We start from the raw sequence: 21,039 nt of genomic DNA, 5'->3' as shown, positions 1-21,039 counted from the left end.
ATGGTTGCTGAGTGGATGACATGGATGTGCACCGTATCTCTATAAAGTTGTTAGGAAAACAAGCAGCCGCCCTAGAGAGGGACGCAGTGAACAGTGCTAACGGAGGACACGTGGCCTCCAAGGCCAGCAGAGCTGGACGTCAAGGCTTGTGGGGAATGCAATGCAAATGACAAGTATGCTTCTGGGCACCAAGGCCACACTGGTTGGGGCACACCGGTGGCGTGTCCAGTCCACCATACTGTTCCATACTCTGGACATGGAGTAAGCACTTTGTGGAAGCTGGGGTGACACCATCAAAAGCTTGGTAGGCATGTGGCCCCAGCGAGGCCCACGGGCAGCTTACTGGAGGGAAGACAGAGCCTGAAAGGCCAGCAGCTGGGAGAATGTGGCTCCCAATCTTGCTCAGTCTGGAAGGGCTCAGAACAGAACACTGAACATGGGGCAGATTGCAAGTACACAAGTAGCTCATGGTTCTGGGGGCTGGCGAGTCCCAGACCAAGGAGCTGGCGGACTGGATCCTGGATATGTGGTGGGAGCTTGCTGCCCGGGTCACAGGACACCATCTCACTGCGCCCTCATGGGTGTATGGAGCTCTCTGGGGCTCCCTCCTCCCGACCTAATCACCTGTCCCTCTGCTACTGTCACACTGAGGTATTTTGGGGGACACAGACACCCTGTGTGCAGCCCTGCTTCCCCTGGTCCTTCGTGGCCGTTGGGCTGTGTACAGGCTGTACGCAGTCTGGGCCTCTGACCTGCCATCCCCCAGGTTGTGCCGGGAAATCGCACAACTTTAAGGACCGGACAGCTGGGAAATTGTCCTATGGTAACATGTGACTCCACGGAACAAAGTGGGGTTCTCACCAGAGTAGACACATTTATTCCTTCTTTTATTGATTATCTCCCTTGTGTGCACATGTCTGTGTCACACACACACACACACACACACACACACCCTGGGATGGTTTCCCATCACTCCGTCCCTGAAGCTTGCTTGGAGCTCCAGCTGAGGGCGAGGGTACAGGCGAGGAGCTCACCCGAGTGCAGGGGCACACGGCCTCCCGGGCTGGGACCCAGACAGACAGAAGCCCTCAGCTCCTCCCAAGAAGGCACCTGAAGAACAGCTTCTTTACTCACTAAACTTTAGCATCTCTCCTCGAATACTGCCTTTGAGCCTCAGACTTTTAAGTACAGAGAGGCCCATTTCCCTCCCCCTCAGAGAGGCCTGCTCCCCTGCGCCCACCCTGCTGGAGCCTCCATATCTCATACCCAGGCTTGGGTGCCCAGCTCTGGGACCTCTCGAGCTTGGGGGGTGCTGCTGCCCAGGGGCTTTCGGGTATTTTTGGTCCTCAGGTCCTTCCTCTGCAGGGCAGCAGGTAACCCTATCAAAGGAATGCCAGGCCACTGGGCTGATGTCCCAACCCCCCTAGCCTGGCCCACAAGCCCCTCTCCAGCCTGGGCTCCGGCTGTCCTGTCCTCCCACTCTAGGCCCCCTGGTTCCAGCCCCACCCCAGGCGCTGCCCACTCCAGCCATAGTCTCTGGGCCCAGCTGCTCCTTCTGTGTGCTTTTATAGCTGTAGGCAGACCTCTACCAAGCCTTTCCAACACACAGGACCATCCTGTTTGCTAATCTGTCACTCTCACCCCTTAGTGACCAGGGCCACTACCTTGTAAGATTTACCTTTACATCTCACACGCTTGGCAACAAGAGGTGCAAAATAAATGTTGCATGACTGAAAATGGCACGACGGTGGCTCAATGACACTGTATCGCTGGCTCAGAGCAGGGATGGGCTGTGGATTCTTGCTGGGACAGAACATGACCAGAAGGTCAGAGGAAGAAAATTCAGGGGCAGACCTAGGGCTCGAGAGGGCCACATCTAAAGGCAAACACTTCATACAGGAATCTATACATATATACAGACACTCGCATGAACCCTCGTGGACACACACACTCCCTTCTCTCAACACCCTGCGCGCGGGGAGGCCCTAGGGCTCCTCCGGCTCCACACTGTCCCAGCCAGAGCTCTTCTGAAGCTCTTGGAAGAAGAGCCTTCTCTGGAGGCTTCTCAGGTTCTCTAGGTCCTCGGGAGAGAGCTGCTTGGCCAATGTCCCCAGGTCCTGCTCTTCCTCCTCTTCCTCCATCTCCATGAGTCCTTCCGGGGGCTGTGGGGAGCTCCTGGAGATATAACCCTGGTCAGACTGCACCGACTGCCGTTGCTCCTCCTCGGAGGGTGTGCAGAGGTCTCTGAGAGCCACCGGGGCTCTGTCCCAGCCCTCCAGGGCCTGGCAGTTCAGACTCTGCTGGAAGAGGGAGAACATCAAGCCTTCGAGCTGCTCCCTGATGTCTTCCGGGAGGCAGCTGGGCGATGCCATCGGGGTGCTGCAGAGAGGCGGGGCCTCTGAGTCTACGGGGAGGCAGAGGACGCTGTTCCGCTGTGGGCCGTAGCCCTCCAACAGTGGGCAGGCCTCGTCTGCCTCCCCGACAGCCAACCGGCCTGCTGTGTTACTCTCGGTGGCCAGAGGAACGGGTTCCACGGCCTGAGCCGGAGGGATCTCCTCCACTGGGAGCACCGCGGTGTGGAGAGCCTGGGTTGCCAGTTCTCCTTGGGGCAGGAGTTGAGGATCCAGCCTCGACAGTCCTCTTCCTTCCTCACTGATGAGCAGCTCTCCCACCAGGGCACCCTCGGAGGTGGGTTCCTGTATCAGGGGTTTCTGCTTGATGATCCCTCTTCCTGGCGGCAGTAGGGGCTCCTTGAACACCTCTTCGTCCAGCGACGGGAGGTCCTGGTCATCCGCTGAGCAAAGGTTCTCATGCTCAAACCAGTCTGGGCACTGGACCTGCCACTGCCGGAACCGCTCCACTGCCTCCTTGAGCTGCCAGCCGCTCGGGTTCTGCAGATAGTTCTCCCCTGTGAGCTCCCCGACACGGTGCATCCGGCCAGGTTCAAACATCTCCAGGTCCTGGATCCGGAAGTACACTTCCTCAAATCTGTCCATGAGTGGGTACCTGGAAGTGATGTTGAAGAGGTCGGGGATGTCACTCTCACTGCTGATGTCACGGAAGTAGCAGACGATGTAGGTGCCGAAGCAGGCTGGCTTCTTGAAGTCTGGTAGGATCATGTTCATGGCCGCGGTGAAGAGGTCCCCCGCTGGCTTCCAGCGGTCACACCGGAGTTGCACGGCCGGCTCCTCCCAGCCGAGGATGGCCTGCCACTTGGCCCGGGTGCCTCGGGAGCACAGGATGATGATCTTGGAGTTGGTCTCTACCATCTCCTGCTTCTGGCGGCCCACCCAGGTCATGACCCCCACCTCTGAGATGACCTGCTCCTCTAGCAGGTCAAGGGCCACTTCTGTGCCACAGACAGTGAGCAGGAACTGGGCGAACTTCAGGACCACATCCACATAGAGGGGATGGTCAGCGGAGTAGATAATCCAGACCTTCCTGGGCTTCAGGGGTGGTGGGGTCAGGCTGGTCTCTGGCAGGACATCTGAGGGAAACAAGGAAAGCCAGGCCCCTGGGTTTGGTTGTGCACCTGCACCGACCCTCAAGCCGCAGGCCCAGGGCAGCGGTCCCCACTGGTCAGCCTGGGGGCAACTGGACCAGCAGACACGGGCTCCCCATTCTCAGTGATGCAGCCAACGCCTTGCAATAAGGCCCGTTCTGGCTGTCTGGAAAGAATCAGTGCGGTGCCTTCTGGGAGAGTGAATTTCTTTCTCAAGATTCCCATCTGGCCTTGAGCCTACACTTTAATTATTGTAATTAAAAAGAAGAAAAGGCACAAAGATCTGCCTACAGAACACTGTTATAGTATTCTATATATTCTATAATCTGTTACAGGCAGGACCTATAACTCTCTTCATCAAAGATGGTACCCTACTCTTCCTTCCCTTGCCCAAGTGATTTCAAAAATGTATCCCAGCCTGGCCATTTGTGGTCCCCTTTGTGTGGGGGTCCTAGAAGGTGGGTCCTCCATGCTGAAGACTTCTGAAGGAAGTCAGGAGTTAAACTGCAGAAGGCAACCCACCCCTGTGTCTCAAGAGAACCCTCGAGCATGCCTTTGACAGCAACACTCACCAAACCCAACCCACCCACACCAGGAAACACTGACCTGTGCATTTGCTGTCATTACCATATTTTTCACGATGAGACCCTGAAAGAAAAAAAAATACGCTGGAGCGGCTCTTTTGGAGGAGCAACAGGGATCAGTTCCCGGGGGCCGTCTGATGGAGCGCTGGCCCAGCCCTGACCCAGGGCAGATAACTAGCGAGGGCGTTCAGAAACAACAGTTGGTAGGTGCTTTGGGGCCTTTGCAGGACCCCGTGCTGTGAGGAGCTGCTCAGGTGTGACTCCCAGGTTTGCCATCAACAGCTGGGAGATTTGGGAAAGTTACTGAGGGCTCTGGAACTCAGTTTCTTCCTCTGTAAAGGGCGTCTGTGTGGTGGAGATGAAAAGAGATTGTATCTGTGAAATGTCTGGCACATTGTACATAGTCAGCTGGGGTCAGGAATATTCTGTAGCACTGACCTAGCCAGGACCCCCGGCATGGTGACTAGGGGATCCCCCGCATGGTCCCTCGTTCTAGCAATGGTTCCTCTCCTCCCCACAGTCTGGCCAGCCCTGAGGAAACCCCCCAGTGCAGGGAAAGCCTCTCTCCCAGAATTGTCCTTGTAAGAGGCTTACGACACATCTCCAGAAGCAGCCCCCACCAGGCCCGTTTACAACACTTCCTCCGGGTATTTCTGAAGTGAGGAAAGGAAACGACATTCTGAAGCAACGGTTCCCCCAGAGACGCAAAGAAGGAACCGTGGTGCGGGAGTCAGTTCCTCGGTGATGTGGCAGGATGCCCAGAACCCACGGGTGGCCAAGGAAGACTTTTCGAACCTGAATTTCAATTCCCACCTCTTGGGCCTCTTCCCAGAACTACCAAAGGCAGTCAAACAAGTGTCCTTTCCTTCATCCCATGGTATAGGGGACTCTTCAACAGAAGGTCAGAGTGCAACTACAGAAATGAAGAAAAAGCCTCCCTGGCATCTATGGGGGGCTTTACAGTTTAGGAAGCACTCACGCATGCCAGGGGGCGGAGGTGTGGGTGGGGTTGGGGGATGGGGAGGGGCTGGCTCAGTCAGGTAAGCGTCCAACTCTTGGTTTCGGCTCAGCTCATGAGATGGGGTCCCGTGGGGGCTCGGGGGTCAGTGGAGAGTCTGCTTGAGATGCCTTCTCTTTCTCCCACCATCCCCCAAATCAATCAATCAATCAATCTTTAAAGCACTCACAGAGATGTTAACTTATTTGACCCTGCTAATGGTCCTGAGGAGAAGGGCCCTCGCGGTGGGTCTTCCAGAGCCCATCACACAACAATTAATAATGACTGATACTTAACCTTGATGAACCTTGTAAGTTCTTGTAAGTGTGGGAACGGCTCTCAGGCCAGTGAAGGAAGGGTGCGGGGCCATGGAGGGGCAGGGGAAGGCCCAGCCCTTCACCAGAAGGCCCCAGGTGCTTTCTGCTCAGAACTTGGCCAGACAGGGATCCAGGGAGAGGGAGTTGCTATCTCCCAGCACCCACTGGCCAGGACCTTCCACGCTGGGCCATCCAATCCACACCCCAACCTTGAGAAGGAGGGGTTATTATCCCATTTTCCAGAAGGCAAAACTAGATCTAGGGTTTATTCAGTAAGCTGTAGGGAGGCAGAGCTGGGGGCCACATCCATGTGTTCTTGGCCCATCCAGAGCCTTCTCTGTCACATTATGCTATCTCTTGCTGTTCTCCCTGACAGATGTACGCATCTGGGGGGTGCAGGATGGGCTCGTTCAGGTTCTCCCACCTGCCTGGCTGATCATGTCTGAGGCAGGGAAACTCTACCCTTACTCTTCCAATCCAGTTCGTTTTAAAAATATTAATTTTGGTAACAATAAACGAAATTATGGCTAACATCTGTCGAGCAAATAGTGCCAGGCTCTAGTCTAAGAAGTCATATACATTATTTCATGTAATCCTTCCATTCGTTTTATGATGTGGGTATCTTTTTAATTTCTATTTTATAAAAGAGGAACCCAAGGCTCAGGGACTGAAGTAATCGGCCTGGGGCGTAAGTGGTGGGGCTGGGATCCGAGCTCATGTCAGCCTTCTGCAGGCTCAGCTCCTGACAGTTAAGCTTGCTGTGGCCCAAGAGACACAATGTCGGTACTTCAGTTGAGATGGAAGGGCTGGGACTACAGGGTGCCCCCCCAGTATGGCCTCTCAGAGACTGGAGTGGGAGAGGAGGGCCTAGGGAGACAGAGGGGAACAGAGGGGCAAATGCTGTGACGATACTTACCGGGCAGCCTCCAGGTCATGCAGATGATCAGCAGGATGACGGAACCCACCAGCAGGATGGAGATGCCCGTGATGAACCCGTACACCCACAGGGGTATGTAGTCTGTGGGAAGCAGAACGACATGAGTGACACGGCAGAGAAGGCCTGCTCCGCTGGCCCTGAGCTCTCCCAGCCCCGCTGCCCAGCCGCTGGGCAGTCCTTTCCGGCCTGTGCCATGACATGCTGACGACCTCCACCCCCGGGCTGGCCTCCTTCTCTGCGTAGTTCCAGATGAGACTCAGTGAGGGACTTGTCATGTGGCCCCTGACGAAGGGCCTCAGGGACTCCTGCAGTGGATGGGAAGGACAGCTGGCCTTACCTGCAATCGGGACTGCAATGGGAACAAAGGGAAAACAGTATTCATTATTAGCAGTAATCACAGAATCCACCGCTGATGTCCACCAGGGGCCTCTGGTGACCTCGGCCCTACCCTGGGCGTTCCAGAGACCTGTTCTGCTTAATGACAATGTCTACAGGACACATGTGAGCTGCTGGCCTGCTAAGAGGTGCCCCAACTCCCACCTGGGGGCCAGATCCTCATTCCAGCCGATGGAATGGCTGTGGCTCTCTGCCCCCATTCGGGGCTAGGCTTCTGAGTGGGGGTGGGCCACGGTGCCAGAAGAGGGGATGCGCAGCTCTGCCACTTCCCTGCTGAGTGCTCTTGGACAAGTTACTGAACATCTCTGTGCCTCTGCTTCCTCATGTACGTACTACAGGAGGCATGCTCTACTTCATGGCCCGAGGAGTTGTGGTAAAGCACTTTGTGGTCCATACCAGTACTCTCGGACACGAACGATCCCCAGTTCTTCAGTCACAGAAGTTGAGGATCAGAAAAGTTAAGTGTCTTGCCCATGGCTGCACAGCTAATGAGAGGCAGTCAGGAGGCCAACCCAGCAGTGTCTCTACAGCTCTGCATTGCAAGCCTGAATAACTCCAAGTAAAATTAAAGTCCACCCCCACCCTTAGCACCAGGTCAGGGCTCAGCTCAAGGTGCTGACCTTCCTTCACTTTCAATCCCCCAAAATGCCCCAGAGCAGCCATACACCTCCTACCTGGAGCATCTGGAATTTCTGGGCAGGGAAGGGTTACGGAGTGTCTGAGACAGTCGTTGAGACAGCTACTGAAGAAGGGCTGGATCTGGGGGAGCAGAGAAAGTGGGGAAGAGAGGGCCGCTGAGATGCTGGGTGGGGGGCTCAGGCCTTCCACGACGGCTTCCTTGCCAACAGAGGCTGCTGCGGGGAGCAGAACTGGCCGGCCACTCCAGGATCCCCACGGGCCTGAGAGGCAGATCGTCCATTGGCTACTGGGTGCCAAGAAGCCTTGCCTGGGGAGGCGGGGAGTATGGGGCTAGGGAAGGCAGACAGGATGCCTCTCTAGGCAGTGATCCCCACGGGGTCGGGGAGCCAGGTCCCTAGAGAGAGCAGGAGTCCTTGAGCTGCCTTCCTTCCCTACTCAGCCCCTCTAGGTAGAGTGCCCTCCTGTGCATGTGCTCCCACTCCTGTCCGCACCACACACACCCACCTGCACTCGGTGGCGGCAGCACCAAGTCCGGTCTGACAGGGTGAGCGTGACGTTGGCCCGCTGGTGGAACTCCTCGAGTGTGGGCTGCAGGGAGAGGAGAGGGGGCATCAGGCTGGACTGGCACGAGCTTGCCGCAGTGCTAACGCAGCTGCTGAGAACGTGGCCATCGCTGTCCAGTGGGTCCTGGAGGAATGCTGTGCGGAGAACGGCTCTCCAGGTTTCCGTTCTGGGAGAAACTCCATTTCCCTATGGCAACCGGCTCATTGACACAGGAACACATCTAGTGACCAGCGTTTCTCTCTTTGCTTGGGCTGCTGGGGATCGTGAGGACAAGCCTGTGCTCACAGCCGACTGCCTGACACACATTTTCCATAGAAACTCCACCCTCGCTTCATCTCGTTTCCTCATCTTTATTTCCCTTTTGTTTCGATACCCACGTTTTAAAACTCTTCAGGTCCTTTTCAGAACAGGTGGAATAAAAGGCAAGGAGAACCAGAGGGCCTGAGGAAGGAGGAACTGAGAGGATGAGGGAGGCGAGCAGGGCAGAGATCAACTACACAATGGAGCCCAAGGAAAGAGCCACCACAGACCTGACTCTACCCTGACCACATGTCAGAAGGAAAGATAAGAGCCAAGTGGTGCAGACCTGGGATCAACCACAGTACTGGGAGGCTTGACGCCGTGGCATTCACGCTCAGGACGGTGACGCCTTACCGTGGACACCATGAGGCCATGATGGAAGCAGCTCTGGTTCTCCGTGTGTGGAAAGCTGGTCAGCAGGATCTGGTAAGGGGTAGACTCGTTCCACAGGGTGAAGCTCAGCCGCAGCTGCTGGGCCTCTAGGGTCTCTGCCGTGATGTTGGGGTCCCACAGGCTGCCTGCCCAGGGCAGACACGGGTTGGGAGTGAGGGGAGTGTGTGCGCGCGCACGTATGCACTTGGGGAAGCTCTCCTAGCAATGCCGCTGCCCGCCATTACCTGAGCTCACACATGGTGTGGTCATCCTCATCCTGGGGTCCTCGCAGCCTGCCAACCCGGAGAGAAGGGGAACCACTAAGCTTCAGCCTTAGAAAGTTGGCTTTTCTAGACTCCTGACACCAGGGATAACCACCTCTTTCCTTCTGGGGAGTCTGTTCAAAGACAGCCCCGTCAAAGCAAGCTCCAGGAGTGAACTGCTGCCACGTGCCAGGGGCTCCACAGAACTGGGGGCTGACCTGGTTGTATCATTCCCTCCTCTCTCAGAGAACCTTCCAGACTCAGCTGTATTCCTCCGCTTGCTCTGAGAGTCTCCGCCCACTCCAGTTCCTCCCCCACCCACTCCGCCCGCCCCAAGCTTTTGTTGAAGTTGCCTCTGACTCTTGACAGGGGCAGAAGTACTTTGTTCCTTCACAGCAGTGTTTCTCGAACTTTCCTGTGCATCATCCTGGGTAGTGTCTGATGCAGTTGGTCTGGGGAGTGTCCCTGAAAATCTGCATTTCTGACAGGCTCCCAGGTGATTCAATGATGCCACTGACTTACGGACTGCCTTGAGGACCACAGCTCCAAAGACCTCTTCCTGACTTCCCTTCCATAATGGCCTTGACTGTATCATTTTCACTTTGGTTTAAGAAGACATGTGACAGGTATGAACTGCTGTGATAGGGACTAGGTCAGTCTATTATAGGAACAAGGGAGGGCCTTGGGAGATTCACTCTTCTGACAAGCACTTACGAACACCCGACCTGTGCCGGGCACTGGTTTAGGCACTAGAGATACAGTGCTGAGTAAGGGAGAGCCCCTGCCCTCTGGAGAGCACGTTCCAGTAGAAGAGACCAAATAAAAAACAGCATAATGTAACATCACGAAAATATCAATGTGTCAGGGAGCGATGGTTAACATGAAGAGAAATAAAAGCAGGGTAAGCAGACTGTGTGTGTGTGTGTGTGTGTTTGTGTGTGTGTGGCACTCCAGGAATTTAAGAAGGCATTTCCTGCACTGCCTACACACAAGGCAATGGTGGGCTCAAGAGCGTGCACGGATGGGTCTAAGCCCCAGACCCTGTCCTCGGGGGGGCTGGGGCTCCATGTGTACTTGGCTTTGAACAATGAGCAATGTAGGCTATGGCTGAGATGCTGGCAGGAAAGGGACCTAGAAGGTGCACAGACATCAAATGACGTTTTAGAAGGTAAGCCCAGCGGTCTTCCTAGGCACAACAGGTCTGAGGGGGAAGAGGAGATGATGTCACACACGGGACAGCGATAGATAAATGTGGGTAAAAAGTGAAGAACCAGGCAGGGCAGGTGGGGAATGAAAAAGACAAAAGTGCAGAGCAAGGTGATGAGAGCTGGGACAAGGCTCGAAGCAGGGGTCAAAGCTCTTCCGAGTGGCTTGTCTTCCTGATGCATCCTGGGCAAGGAGCTCCCCAAGCACAGTGTCTGCTCATTCTGTAGGTACCTTGTGCTGACAATGGCAGCCATAGCCCAGCTGAGCAGGAAGGCTGCTATCTGAGCCACCTGCCGATTTCTTCTCCAAGAGGAAGAGCCAAGTGATGAAAGGAATGGCTTGGAAGGGCGCTCTTACCAGGCACGGGGAAGTTCCTGGACTGGTGGTTTGGGTCCCCATCAGGGATAGGTTTGGGCAGGTTGTGAACGGTCACCTCATACTCCTGGCCAGGTTCTACCACAAAGTGGCTGAAGGTAAAATGCCACTGAAGAGAGGGAGGAAGGCAAGGTTGGACAGGTCACACACAGACACACACCTCTCCCCCAGCAGTGTGTGCCCAGAGAACTCCACCTCCACCTGCCCCCTGAAAGGTCCGTGAAATGGGAAGAGAACAACCACCACGGCAAGATCCAAAATCAGAGGGAGACGCGTCTCTGCTCTTTGCTTCCTCTGGTCTTCGGTGCCTACTTAAAAAACCTAGATTTGGGCTCATCAGTAGACAGTAGTGTCATATGCCAGAAAATCTGGGGAAAGCTAACACAGTCCTCCTCCCTCGTCAGCCCACAGACTCCAGAATGGGGGGGTGAGGGAGCTAAGCCAGAGGACTCGGGGCTAGCACACAAGCAGCAGCTAAAAACCATTTGTTAAGTGACTCTTCCTCCTTAAATGGGAGAGCCTGGATTTCTTGAGAATATTCTGGAATACAAAAGTGCAGAGGGAGGGCTATAGACCCCCACTCAGCCTGTGCCTGAAGGTGCCTTCATTGCAGAGATAAGAGAAGGTGTGAGGATATTTTCTGGACGGTGCATACCGATTTAAACTCACATCCTAATTAGTCTGGGTGTGGACGGAGGGTGTGTGGTCCTTTGCTTCTAAATCCATCTAGGCACCTGGGCTTCAGCAACCAGCCAGCAGTCAAGTTTGGGGGTTCTCATTAAAAAAAGGGGAAGGGAACTGTTCTTGGCTGCTTGGGTTTGCAGAAGATCCGCAAAAAGGCCCTTTGGTAGATTTTGACTGGCAGTGTTCAGACAGGAGCTTGCCCCGGAATCACCTGGAAGGCTGGTTCAGCACCAAAGGCTGGGCCCCGACTCAGTGTTTCAGATTCTAGAAGTCGGGGGTGGGGCCGAGCATTTCTAACTGGTTCACAGGGCGTGCTGATACTGCCTGTCCTGGGACCACACTCTGTGAACTGATACTTTAAACCCGCCAAATATGAATCAACCTTTTACCATCGGGCAGCGAACAGCAAAATACATGGAGAGTTCTGCAGAACTCCCTCGCTTGTGCCCCCAGCCACAGCAGTTCCCAGATCTGGGCAGAGCTGCTCTTTGCTGGAGGCAGCCCACCGCCCCCCCCCAACCCGTAAACCTCGGTTACACAGGAAGAGAACAGGAGTGGGGCTGTGCAAGGCCTTCTCCTCAACTTTATGCTGAACAACTAGGGAACTCTGGGAGCAAAAGCAGGGGTGGGCGTGTCTGGGATGTTTCAAAAACCACATTCTGCCCCTCGCTATCATGAGAGGAACACAGTCCACTCTGGGGCCAGCTGCTTACCCGCTGGCGATGATGCTGCAGTCTGGACAGAAACTCAAACTTGATGCACAAGCGTTCATTGGTGTTCAGCTGCAGGACAGATAGCTCAGCACCCTCCAGGAAGAGAATGCTTGCTGCAGGTTGGGGAAGAGACAAACACAGGCTGGTCAACAGAGACAAACCGCTGGGTGTGGCACTTCCCTGCCTGTTATGCTAACTCACTCTTAAAGAAAATCTGTTCGCTGTACCCAACCCTCCACTTCCTGTTCCCTCCAGCTCACTCCTGGGCTGGGGGGAGCTGACAGCCTTGCAGGCGTTACTTCCCAGCCAGGCAAGGACACTTGAAACTTGATGCTGGGCCAGAGGTAAAGGCTGTACAGATTTGTGGCTAGGGTGTTGGCAATGTGGCCTGGATCTCCCAACCTGGCTGTCCCCACCCTTGGAGAAGCTGGGGTAGGCACCAGGGGCTATAAGGAGGATGAGCTCCCCAGGGCCCCGGTCACAAATGTGGGGCTGGCTCTTGTTAACCCCACTCTTCCTGATTCTGTCTATAGCTCTCTATCCCTGAAGAGATTTTGGTGGGGGAAGTGTTGTTTTAAAAACATGCTAGCCCCTAGGGATGCTTGTCTGGCTTAGTAGGATCTCAGGGTTATAAGTTTGAGCCCCATGTTAGGTGTGGAGAGGACTTAAAAAAGAAAAAAAATTCCTGCCTCTAAATTAAAGGAAAAAGCACACTGGCCAATGTATTACCATTTGGTATCACAGTCAGAGAATGAACCACTTGACTTTTTTTTCCGGGGTGATAAGGATTTTAGGCCCAAGGAAGGATGGTGGGTTGAGAAGACAGCATCATGGGTTAATATCTAAAACACTAAAGAAGGACTCATTGACTGCATGAAATGATGGAGGCTTTCAGCATGAAATCTAGGCCCTCATGTCTGACCACGGGTCCGGGACTCCATTCTGAATCTGGTGGGAGAGGCAGCAGGTCTGACGTACAGGCTCCCCTGGAGGAGGGTAGACCCTCCAGCACCGTCCCCCTCCCCCCACGCCCGCTCACCATCTGTCTGCAGGGTCCATCTGATGCGAGCCACAGGTAGGAGGTCTCCATGCTGGTTGTGGGCAAAGTCCAGGTGGACCTGGACATCCTTGGGGGATGAGGGAGTCAGATTTCGAGGGTGGATCCAGCTGTCATCCAGGCAGGTACCTGGAGCCGGAAAGTGCAGGAATCAGAGAACGCCACGCTCTGCGAGAACCTGAAGAAGCTGCTGGAGAAGGAGGCATGCAAGCAAGATCCCCCAGGAGTGGCTCCAGAGAGCTTGATCATGCACACACAGGGCCTGGGACCCTGGCCAGCTCTGCCACCCCGCCTCTCTCTTCTCCAGCTTGTCTGAGCCCCTGCAAAGCTCTGAAGTCTAAAGGACATTTTAGGACAGGAGACAAAGCATGAAACTTGGTTTTGCGATAAAGCAGTGAAATGGGGCATGGGAAGGATGGGGGTAGTAATAAAAGGTGATATATGTTTTATACCAGGGCTCATCCCTAATTAGCACAGATGCCTGAAGTATGTGTCTCCTGCTTGAATTGAAACATAAAACAGGATCAACCTCACAGGTGTCTCTCACATTCTAGTGACAAGATCTGGCAAATCAAGTCCTATGGAAGACACACCGGGGTGGCACCCCAGACAATGTGTTCAAAACCTAAGTGACAATCCCATGTCTTACTTCCTGACTTTCGCATCACGGCTATTCTCGATAGGAGGCGCAGGTGCACACAGCCTGGAATCTCAGGGATCCCTCCTGCCAAAGGCTGTCACCCTCACCCTGAGCCTAGGGGGAGGGGCAGTGCTCCTGTCAGACAGCTGCACGAGGTTAGCACTTAATATTAGCAGGATGAACCCAAACAGATGACTTACTATTCTTGACTGCGCAGTTTAGTCCCTGTGGAAGAAAGGAAGGAGGTAATTACAGTGGGGAAAGAATGGTCATGCATCAGTCAGGCTCCCCATGCTTCTCTAGGCTCATTCTTAAGACTAAGATGTCCACAGCATCACCCCTGCTTTTGGGAGCCACTCCTGGGGCAGGGAATCATCATCTCCTCACGCTTCTCCCATCCTGCCCACCCAGGGAGAAACAGGATGGCAAGTGGGTCCAGTGGATGACAGAATGGAAAGGGCATTTTCTGAGTAACTGTTAACAGCTGGGAACCTCCCCTTTTTAAGAGTCTCATGCTCTACCGACTGAGCTAGCCAGATGCTGGAACCTCCCCCTTTTAAAAGACACTGAGAGGGTTCTCTAGGGGCACCCCGCTGAAAACCCTCTAAATACCCTGGGGCCTCGCACCTCCCTTCTGAACCACAGTGCTGCGAGAGAAGGGAACGAAACCACCGCTCCTGCAACAGGGTCAACTGCGGAAAATTCACCACCTCCCTACGAGCCCTCTTAGGTGCCAGGCCCTGATCGGGGTGACCGAGACAGAGTATTTCTCAAATCCTCACATGAATTTAGGACTAAGTGTTACCCTCAGCCCTGTTTTATAGATCAGAAAAGCGAAGCACAAATGTGACCTCATAGCTGCCTCCCACTTTGGCAATATGTGTGAACTCTCTAACCTAGAGGAGCTCTGGAGAGCCAAATTTAGAAGCCCTAATTACAACCAGTAGGAAATGCAATCACTGACTTCAGTCTGGCCAGATGACTCTACTTCGGAAGATATGCACACACATCCTTGGAGCTGAGTCACATTACCACCACTTACCAGCTAAGTGACTTTAGGCCAGACACAAAATGTTGCCAGGCCTTGATTTCTTCAACTGTAAAATCAGAATGATCATAATACCACGTCCAGAGCATTGTTGAGAATTAAATGAGACACACATTAAGATCCTGGGGCAGGGAGTGGGCTGGTGGTGATGGCCGTGTGAGTGTGGGAGGGAGCCCTTCACTTTCCGCTTCTAATATCTGCATTACAAAAAGTTTCAAACAGCGGAAATGTATTTGTTTATTGATTACACAGTTAAATAAAATAATATAGCACCACGAACCGTTACACAGGCCGCTTACTATAAGAAAATCATGATGAAGAATTTTGTTGGCTGCAGGGTTCAGGGAACCATGTCACTGCCTGCTCAATGACACAATATTTGTTCAGTGTCTGGCACATAATGGCTGCTCTTTAATTACTGGCTGCCTTTCCTCAGAGCTTGGCATTTAGTAAGCACTCAGTAAATGGAAGCTTTTATTATAAGGGGTGACCTACACATATTCAGGTTTGGCAGTAGAGCAAGGGAGGAACCCAGGCTCGGCTATTTTGAATTACCCACACGCGCAAAATGGACCAATCAGTTGGGAGTAGAAAGACAGATGTTGAAGCAGATCAGGAATACAATTTTCAGGACAAGAGAGGGATTTGGTGTATGCATGTAAACCGGGTGTTGGGGTCAGCAACTGCCTGTCTCTCTCAAAAGGGAGTAGAGAGACAGGGTAAAGATGGGAGAAGATGGCCACCAGGGTTCACTCACAGAGCGGATACAGGGATGAAAACCTTGCACATGCTCCGGGACTGATTCTAAGCATGACATTTCACCCAGACCCTACCCTCTGGGACACCAGCTCATGAGCCCTTGGGGTCCTGTTCAGCTCTGGGCGCTGAATTCTCCCTCACCCAGGGCCATCAAAACTCTGCGAGGCACTCCTCACACATTCAACAGAATCCACCAGCTGCTTCTGCTCACTCTAGGGTCACTCTGTTTCCAAGGCGGCAAGGAGATTAACCTCCACGCACATGCTCATTTCTCCTCCCACCAGAAACTTCTAGGACTAGGGCACAGAGGACAAGACACTGCTGTCCACCAGGAAATATCACGTAAAGGATAAAGAGAATGAGTTACGTAGCTATCTTTTGACCTGGAGTGATGCTTAAGATGTGTTGATGAGTAAGAAACATAAGTGAAGGACTATTTAGCATATGATCCAATTTTCTGTGGAAATAAGTGATGAGAAAACCCTTCCCATATATGATACATATGATGAATATCATTGTATGAACATGTAAAGATATGTGGACAGATATATAGCAGGTCATTAACACATGGGTTACTGGGAGTAAAGGGATGGAAGCAGAACAGATGAAGAGAGGGAAGATGAGGGGAAAGAGATTTAAACAGAAAAGAAAATTATGCGTATCAGTGAAATACAGAATAACACATTCCATTAGAGGTCATGGCATGTTGACCATAGACATATGTTATCTTCTGCCTCTCCCCAAACCACAGGAAAGTTCTAGGAAAGAGAACATTTTTAGGAATTTTCATGGACAAAGAGAAAACACAGTGGACAAAAGATGTGGACAAATTAAAAAAAAAATTTTTTTTAGATTTTATTTATCTATTTGAGAGAGAGCATAAGCAGTGGGTGTGGTGGGCAGAGGGAGAAGCAGGTTCCCCACTGAGCAAGGAGCCCAATCCCAGCACCCTGCAATCATGACCTGAGCTGAAGGTAGCCAGTTAACCGACTGAACCACCCAGGCATCCCGAGAACAAATTTTTAAAGGCCAAGTGGAAGGAGGCATAGACAAATGGCTCAGGTCAAGTGGAGGAACTTGGATCTGAGTGGTACAGAAGGGAAAAAGGACAAGAGAGAAGCCAACAGAACCTTTTAAAGCATCAGGTCTTTTAAAGGTATCATGTGTCTGGGAAGGTAGTATAAACAAAGGAACCGAAGGGGGTCTGGTTCAGTGAAGTTCTGCACAGGGAACGTTGGGAACCATTACCTTTTTCCTTGCTCTGATCTCAGAACACTGGCAGGCAAGCCCTGGAAAAGACCTCCTGATTCCAACATTTGAGAGTCCACTGATGATGGACAGGATATGTTCTTTATTAGCCCGACTCCCTGAAGTCCAGCGGTCAATAACCCCTACCTACACAGAGTATTTAATCAGCTTTTAAGGACCTCATTCTTCTTCTTCTTCTTTTTAAAAAAGATTTTATTTATTTATTTATTTGACAGAGAGACACAGCAAGAGAGGGAACACAATCAGGGGGAGTGGGAGAAGGAGAAGCAGACTTCCCCCTGAACAGGGAGCCTGATGCGGGGCTTGATCCCAGGACCCTGGGATCAAGAGCTGAGCCAAAGGCAGATGCTTAACAAATGGGCCACCCAGGCACCCCTAGGACCTCATTCTTTAAAAAAAAATTTTTTCATTAAGTTTTTCATTTTAATTTCAGTATAGTGAACATATAGTGATATATTAGTTTCAGGTATCATGAGTCAACACTCCATACATTACTCAGTGCTCATCATGATTAGGACCTTGTTCTTAAAATACTCTCAGATGGGGCAACTGGGTGGCTCAGTTCATTAACCATCTACCTTGGGTTTGGGTCATGATCCCATGATCAAGCCCCACATGGGGCTCCTTGCTCAGTGGGGAGCCTGCTTCTCCCTATGCCTGCCACTCCCCCTGCCTGTGCTCTCACTCTTTCTCTGTCAAATAAACAAATAAAATCTTCATAAAAAAATCTTTTCAGGGGCACCTGGGTGGTTCAGTGGGTTAAAGCCTCTGCCTTTGGCTCAGGTCATGATCCCAGGGTCCTGGGATCGAGCCCTGCATTGGGTTCCCTGCTCAGCGGGCAGCCTGCTTCCCCCTCTCTCTCTCTGCCTGCCTCTCTGTCTACTTCTCTGCCTACTTGTGATCTCTGTCAAATAAACAAATAAAATCTTAAAAAAAAAATCTTCTCAGACAGCCAAAGAGTATGAGATACTTAAGAAGGGTTTCCTGTATGAAAAATAGATCAAAACATATACATTTTAAAAAATAATGCTGGGAACAGAATAAAATTAAAACAAACAAAATTATGATAGTTTCAAAGAGATAAGAGGCGACACTGACAAGGACAGGATACTTGTCAGGATACTTCCCTTTCCAAGGCAGGGTCCTTGGAAATGAACTTTGGAAATAAAAAAACCCATAGAAAGGGTTGGGCTTTAATTCAGGAAATTTCTCTGAAAGTAGAATAAACACAAACAGAAATAGGAGAGAAAATAAATGACTATTTAGAGAATGAATTCAGGAAATCAAGGTATGATTAACTGGATTTCCAGAGGAAGAATATACAGAAAACAGAGGGGAAGAAATTAAAAAGCAAAGAAACACTCCAGACTGAAGGATACATACTTCTAAATTAAAAAGTTTCACTGAATGGCCTGGAGAAAAGGCCCAGATCAAGGTCCAACATGATGAAACTTCTGGAATACCAGGCATAAAAAGATCTAAATAATCCCAGAGGGAGAAAAAGTAGGTACCACACACAGAGAGTCAGCAAGGCCCCGGCCTCCTCAGCATCTGCACTGTTTGCTAGAAGGCAACAGAACAAGGCCTTCAAAATTCTGAGGAAAAATTATCTTTCACCCGTGATTTTAATGCCCAGCCAAATTAATAAAAAGTGTGAGGGTATATATGTGTATATACTTCCCTCACACCCTTATACCTTTTCTTAGGAAACTGTAGGAGGAAATGTTCCAGGAGAATGAAGGAGGGAGGCCCTGGGAAGACACATAGAGGATCCAAGACAGGACAGCGAGTATGACAGTTACACCACAGGCCTCGCCAGGGATCTATTGAGGCTGGACCTAGAGAAGCCGGGATTCCGGGAGGGAGTTCTCTGGGGGGAGAGGGAATGGAATCAATGGAATTATCTGATGTTTGGAGAAAACAACATCTGACAAATCTGACAGAAAAAAAACCTGACTAGTTACATGGAAGATTACGGAAGAATTAAGGCACTTATCATCTTGGAAAGGGAAAAGGAATTACACCAGAAAAGGAATGTAATCTAAGTACACCTATGGGCCTCAGCAGTGAAGGTTACCTACTTGTTACAAATACAGATAATGGATTTCACTAAAATTGTGTTATAACTACAATGGGGACATTGGGAGAAGCCATGGAAGGAGAAATGTAAGAAATTAAAATTTTTAGCTACTATGAGTTAATAGGTAACATCTAACACTGACAAGTCAAGAATAACAATATAAGTACATTTAGAAATGTGGAGGCAAATGCCAGGAAGGAAAAAAAAAAACCCTAAAATAAATGGAAGGTGATCATCTTTGGGAACGTTTTAGGGAGCAGTGAGGGCTGGAACAGAGGTCTGTTGGTTTGGGTTTTATTTTATTTTATTTTTTTAAAGATTTTATTTATTTATTTGAGAGGGAGCATGCAGGTGCACATAAGGGGTATGGCAGAGGGAGAGGGACAAGCAGACTCCGTGCTAAGTGCAGAGCCCTAAGTGGGGCCGATCTCAGGATGATGAGATCAAGGCCTGAGCCAAAATCAAGAGTCTGAGGCTCAACTGACGGAGCCATCCAGGCGTATCCCACCCCCATTATCCTATTTTTACTGATGAAAAAACTGAGACACAGAGAGGTCTGTTAAGTGGCCCAGGGTCCCACAGAGCTGACCCTCAAACCCATGCAGTTTTGCTCCAGAATCCATGCTCTAAATCACAGCTATAACATCTACATGAAAAAAAAGGAAAAAAAAAAAGAAAAGAAAAAAAAAGGGACACTTGCAACAGGTAGGCCAATAGTCTCTCTCCACAGTGGTGAGGATTAAAAGGAAGGAATTTCTTTTCACTGTGTCACACTCTGTACATTCAAAGAACAAGACCAAGTGCCTGGTCAAGAAAAGTGGGCTCTGAAGTCACAGACGGCTTGGCTTCTCAGCCCAGCACTCCCTAGCGGGGCGACCTTCGGCCAATCACCCAGCCTCTCTAGGAGGGGGCAGTGGTGCGGCCTGGTGGGGTGAGTGTGAAGGGAAGCTGCACAGGTGAAGCCCCAGTACAGTGCCTGGCCCGGAGCTACGGGTCCATGGAATGCCCTAGAGCCTTCCAAAGCTACAACACATGTAGTTTGGTGCCTTCACTCACCTCCACGGTATTTGCTCTCCCCAGAACCCTGTGAGGTGAGCTGCTTTTATCCGTGAGAACACTGGCTCCTTACCGTGGAGTGACTGACTCAGAGCTACAAAGCGGAGCCCAGATCTTTGAACCCCGTGTGGTGTCTCCCCTGCCCAGCCCTGCTGGGTCCTTCCAGCGGTTCTGTGCTGTCACAGTCTCTAGAAGGAAGGCCTGCCTGGTGCGGTCAGGGTGCAAAGTGGGGCATGATGGCCTGGGAACTGGTAACTGGGCTGGCAGCCAGGACTGCTGGAACGCCTCCACCAAGTACGAGTGTCCCCAGAACACAGCCTTTTACACCATAAGAGTGGCATGGCAACCGGAAGGGAAGGCTTAAATCAAACATTCTGCCACAAGTCAAAACCACAAAGTGCTCAGGAAAGAAAAAAGAATTTGTAAGATAACACATATCCTGCCTATAAAACAGTATGTTAACACTCATACCGACCAAATCCAAGTCACTGTCTTCCCTTGAGCTTCTCTGGGCTAGCTGTTTTGGGGGACCTGAGGGAAAGCCCGGGCCATGGGAAGGGCCAACCCGAGACTGCTCAGGAAATTGCAATTACTTATGGTCACTCCAATATCGATTTCTGTGGGGAACCCAAGAGTCATCTGGGTTTTGAGCTATTAAATCCAGGAAGCCAGAAACAGTGCTATGCCTGGTCTCAGGTAATCACTCCTTTTCATTCATCCATTCATTCACTCATTCCTTTGACTCTCATTCCACAAATACTTATCAAGCCCCACACCCTGTGTGTGCGGCACCAGGCCAGGAACAGAATAGGTGTACAGAAGGCTCCTCTCTGCCTTGGGAGACAGTCACTGAGCACTCAATGCAACTGGGCTTTGGACAGGCATTTATATTCTGGAAAGTGGTTCGGATAAACTTTGTGATGGCTCACCCAGCCCTTTCTTGTGGAAGGGAGGACACCCAGCCACAGGCCACTTGAGCTGCTCAAGCTTGCAGGGATTCTAGGTGGTGAAGTCAGGATGCAAATGCAGTGCTCTGAGGAGGCAGAGAAATCTGAAAGGTGCTTGTTTCTTTCTTTTAAAGGGACTAGTCCAGGGGCGCCTGGGTGGCTCAGTTGATTGTGCCACTGGCTTCGGCTCAGGTCGTGATCCTGGAGTCCAGCATTGGACTCCCAGCTCTGCAGGGAGTCTGCTTCTCTCTCTGACTTTCTCCCCTCTCATCTCTCTCACTCTCTCAAATAAATGAATGAAATCTTAAAAAAAAAAAAAAAAAAAAGGGACTAG

The 21,039-nt window shown here is 51.6% G+C and overlaps 1 protein-coding gene across 4 annotated transcripts in view; it reads right to left on the bottom strand.

The window, feature by feature from the left end:
- Positions 1 to 870: 870 nt before the first annotated feature.
- The window catches only part of IL17RA (interleukin 17 receptor A), a 26,606-nt gene continuing 6,437 nt past the window's right edge, over positions 871 to 21,039 (bottom strand). The window contains exons 2-13 of one of the 4 annotated variants that reach the window (XM_059403912.1): positions 13,747 to 13,771; positions 12,889 to 13,035; positions 11,850 to 11,962; positions 10,435 to 10,561; positions 8,854 to 8,901; positions 8,591 to 8,754; positions 7,877 to 7,960; positions 7,408 to 7,492; positions 6,675 to 6,686; positions 6,317 to 6,418; positions 4,109 to 4,150; positions 871 to 3,487 (exon numbers count right to left, since the gene is read on the bottom strand). In XM_059403912.1, coding sequence (XP_059259895.1) covers positions 1,986 to 3,487; positions 4,109 to 4,150; positions 6,317 to 6,418; positions 6,675 to 6,686; positions 7,408 to 7,492; positions 7,877 to 7,960; positions 8,591 to 8,754; positions 8,854 to 8,901; positions 10,435 to 10,561; positions 11,850 to 11,962; positions 12,889 to 13,035; positions 13,747 to 13,771 — 2,451 coding nt within the window. In that variant the 3' untranslated portion in view covers positions 871 to 1,985. Of the gene's footprint in view, positions 3,488 to 4,108; positions 4,151 to 6,316; positions 6,461 to 6,674; positions 6,687 to 7,407; positions 7,493 to 7,876; positions 7,961 to 8,590; positions 8,755 to 8,853; positions 8,902 to 10,434; positions 10,562 to 11,849; positions 11,963 to 12,888; positions 13,036 to 13,555; positions 13,697 to 13,746; positions 13,772 to 21,039 lie in introns of those variants that run through there. The other 3 variants (XM_059403914.1, XM_059403915.1, XM_059403913.1) reach the window with 3 other exon arrangements.

This window comes from Mustela nigripes, chromosome 6, assembly GCF_022355385.1.
Source record: "Mustela nigripes isolate SB6536 chromosome 6, MUSNIG.SB6536, whole genome shotgun sequence".
Classification (NCBI taxonomy): Eukaryota; Metazoa; Chordata; class Mammalia; order Carnivora; family Mustelidae; genus Mustela; species Mustela nigripes.
Note: the sequence above shows the minus strand (reverse complement) of the source record. Positions and strands in the feature narration are given on the sequence as shown.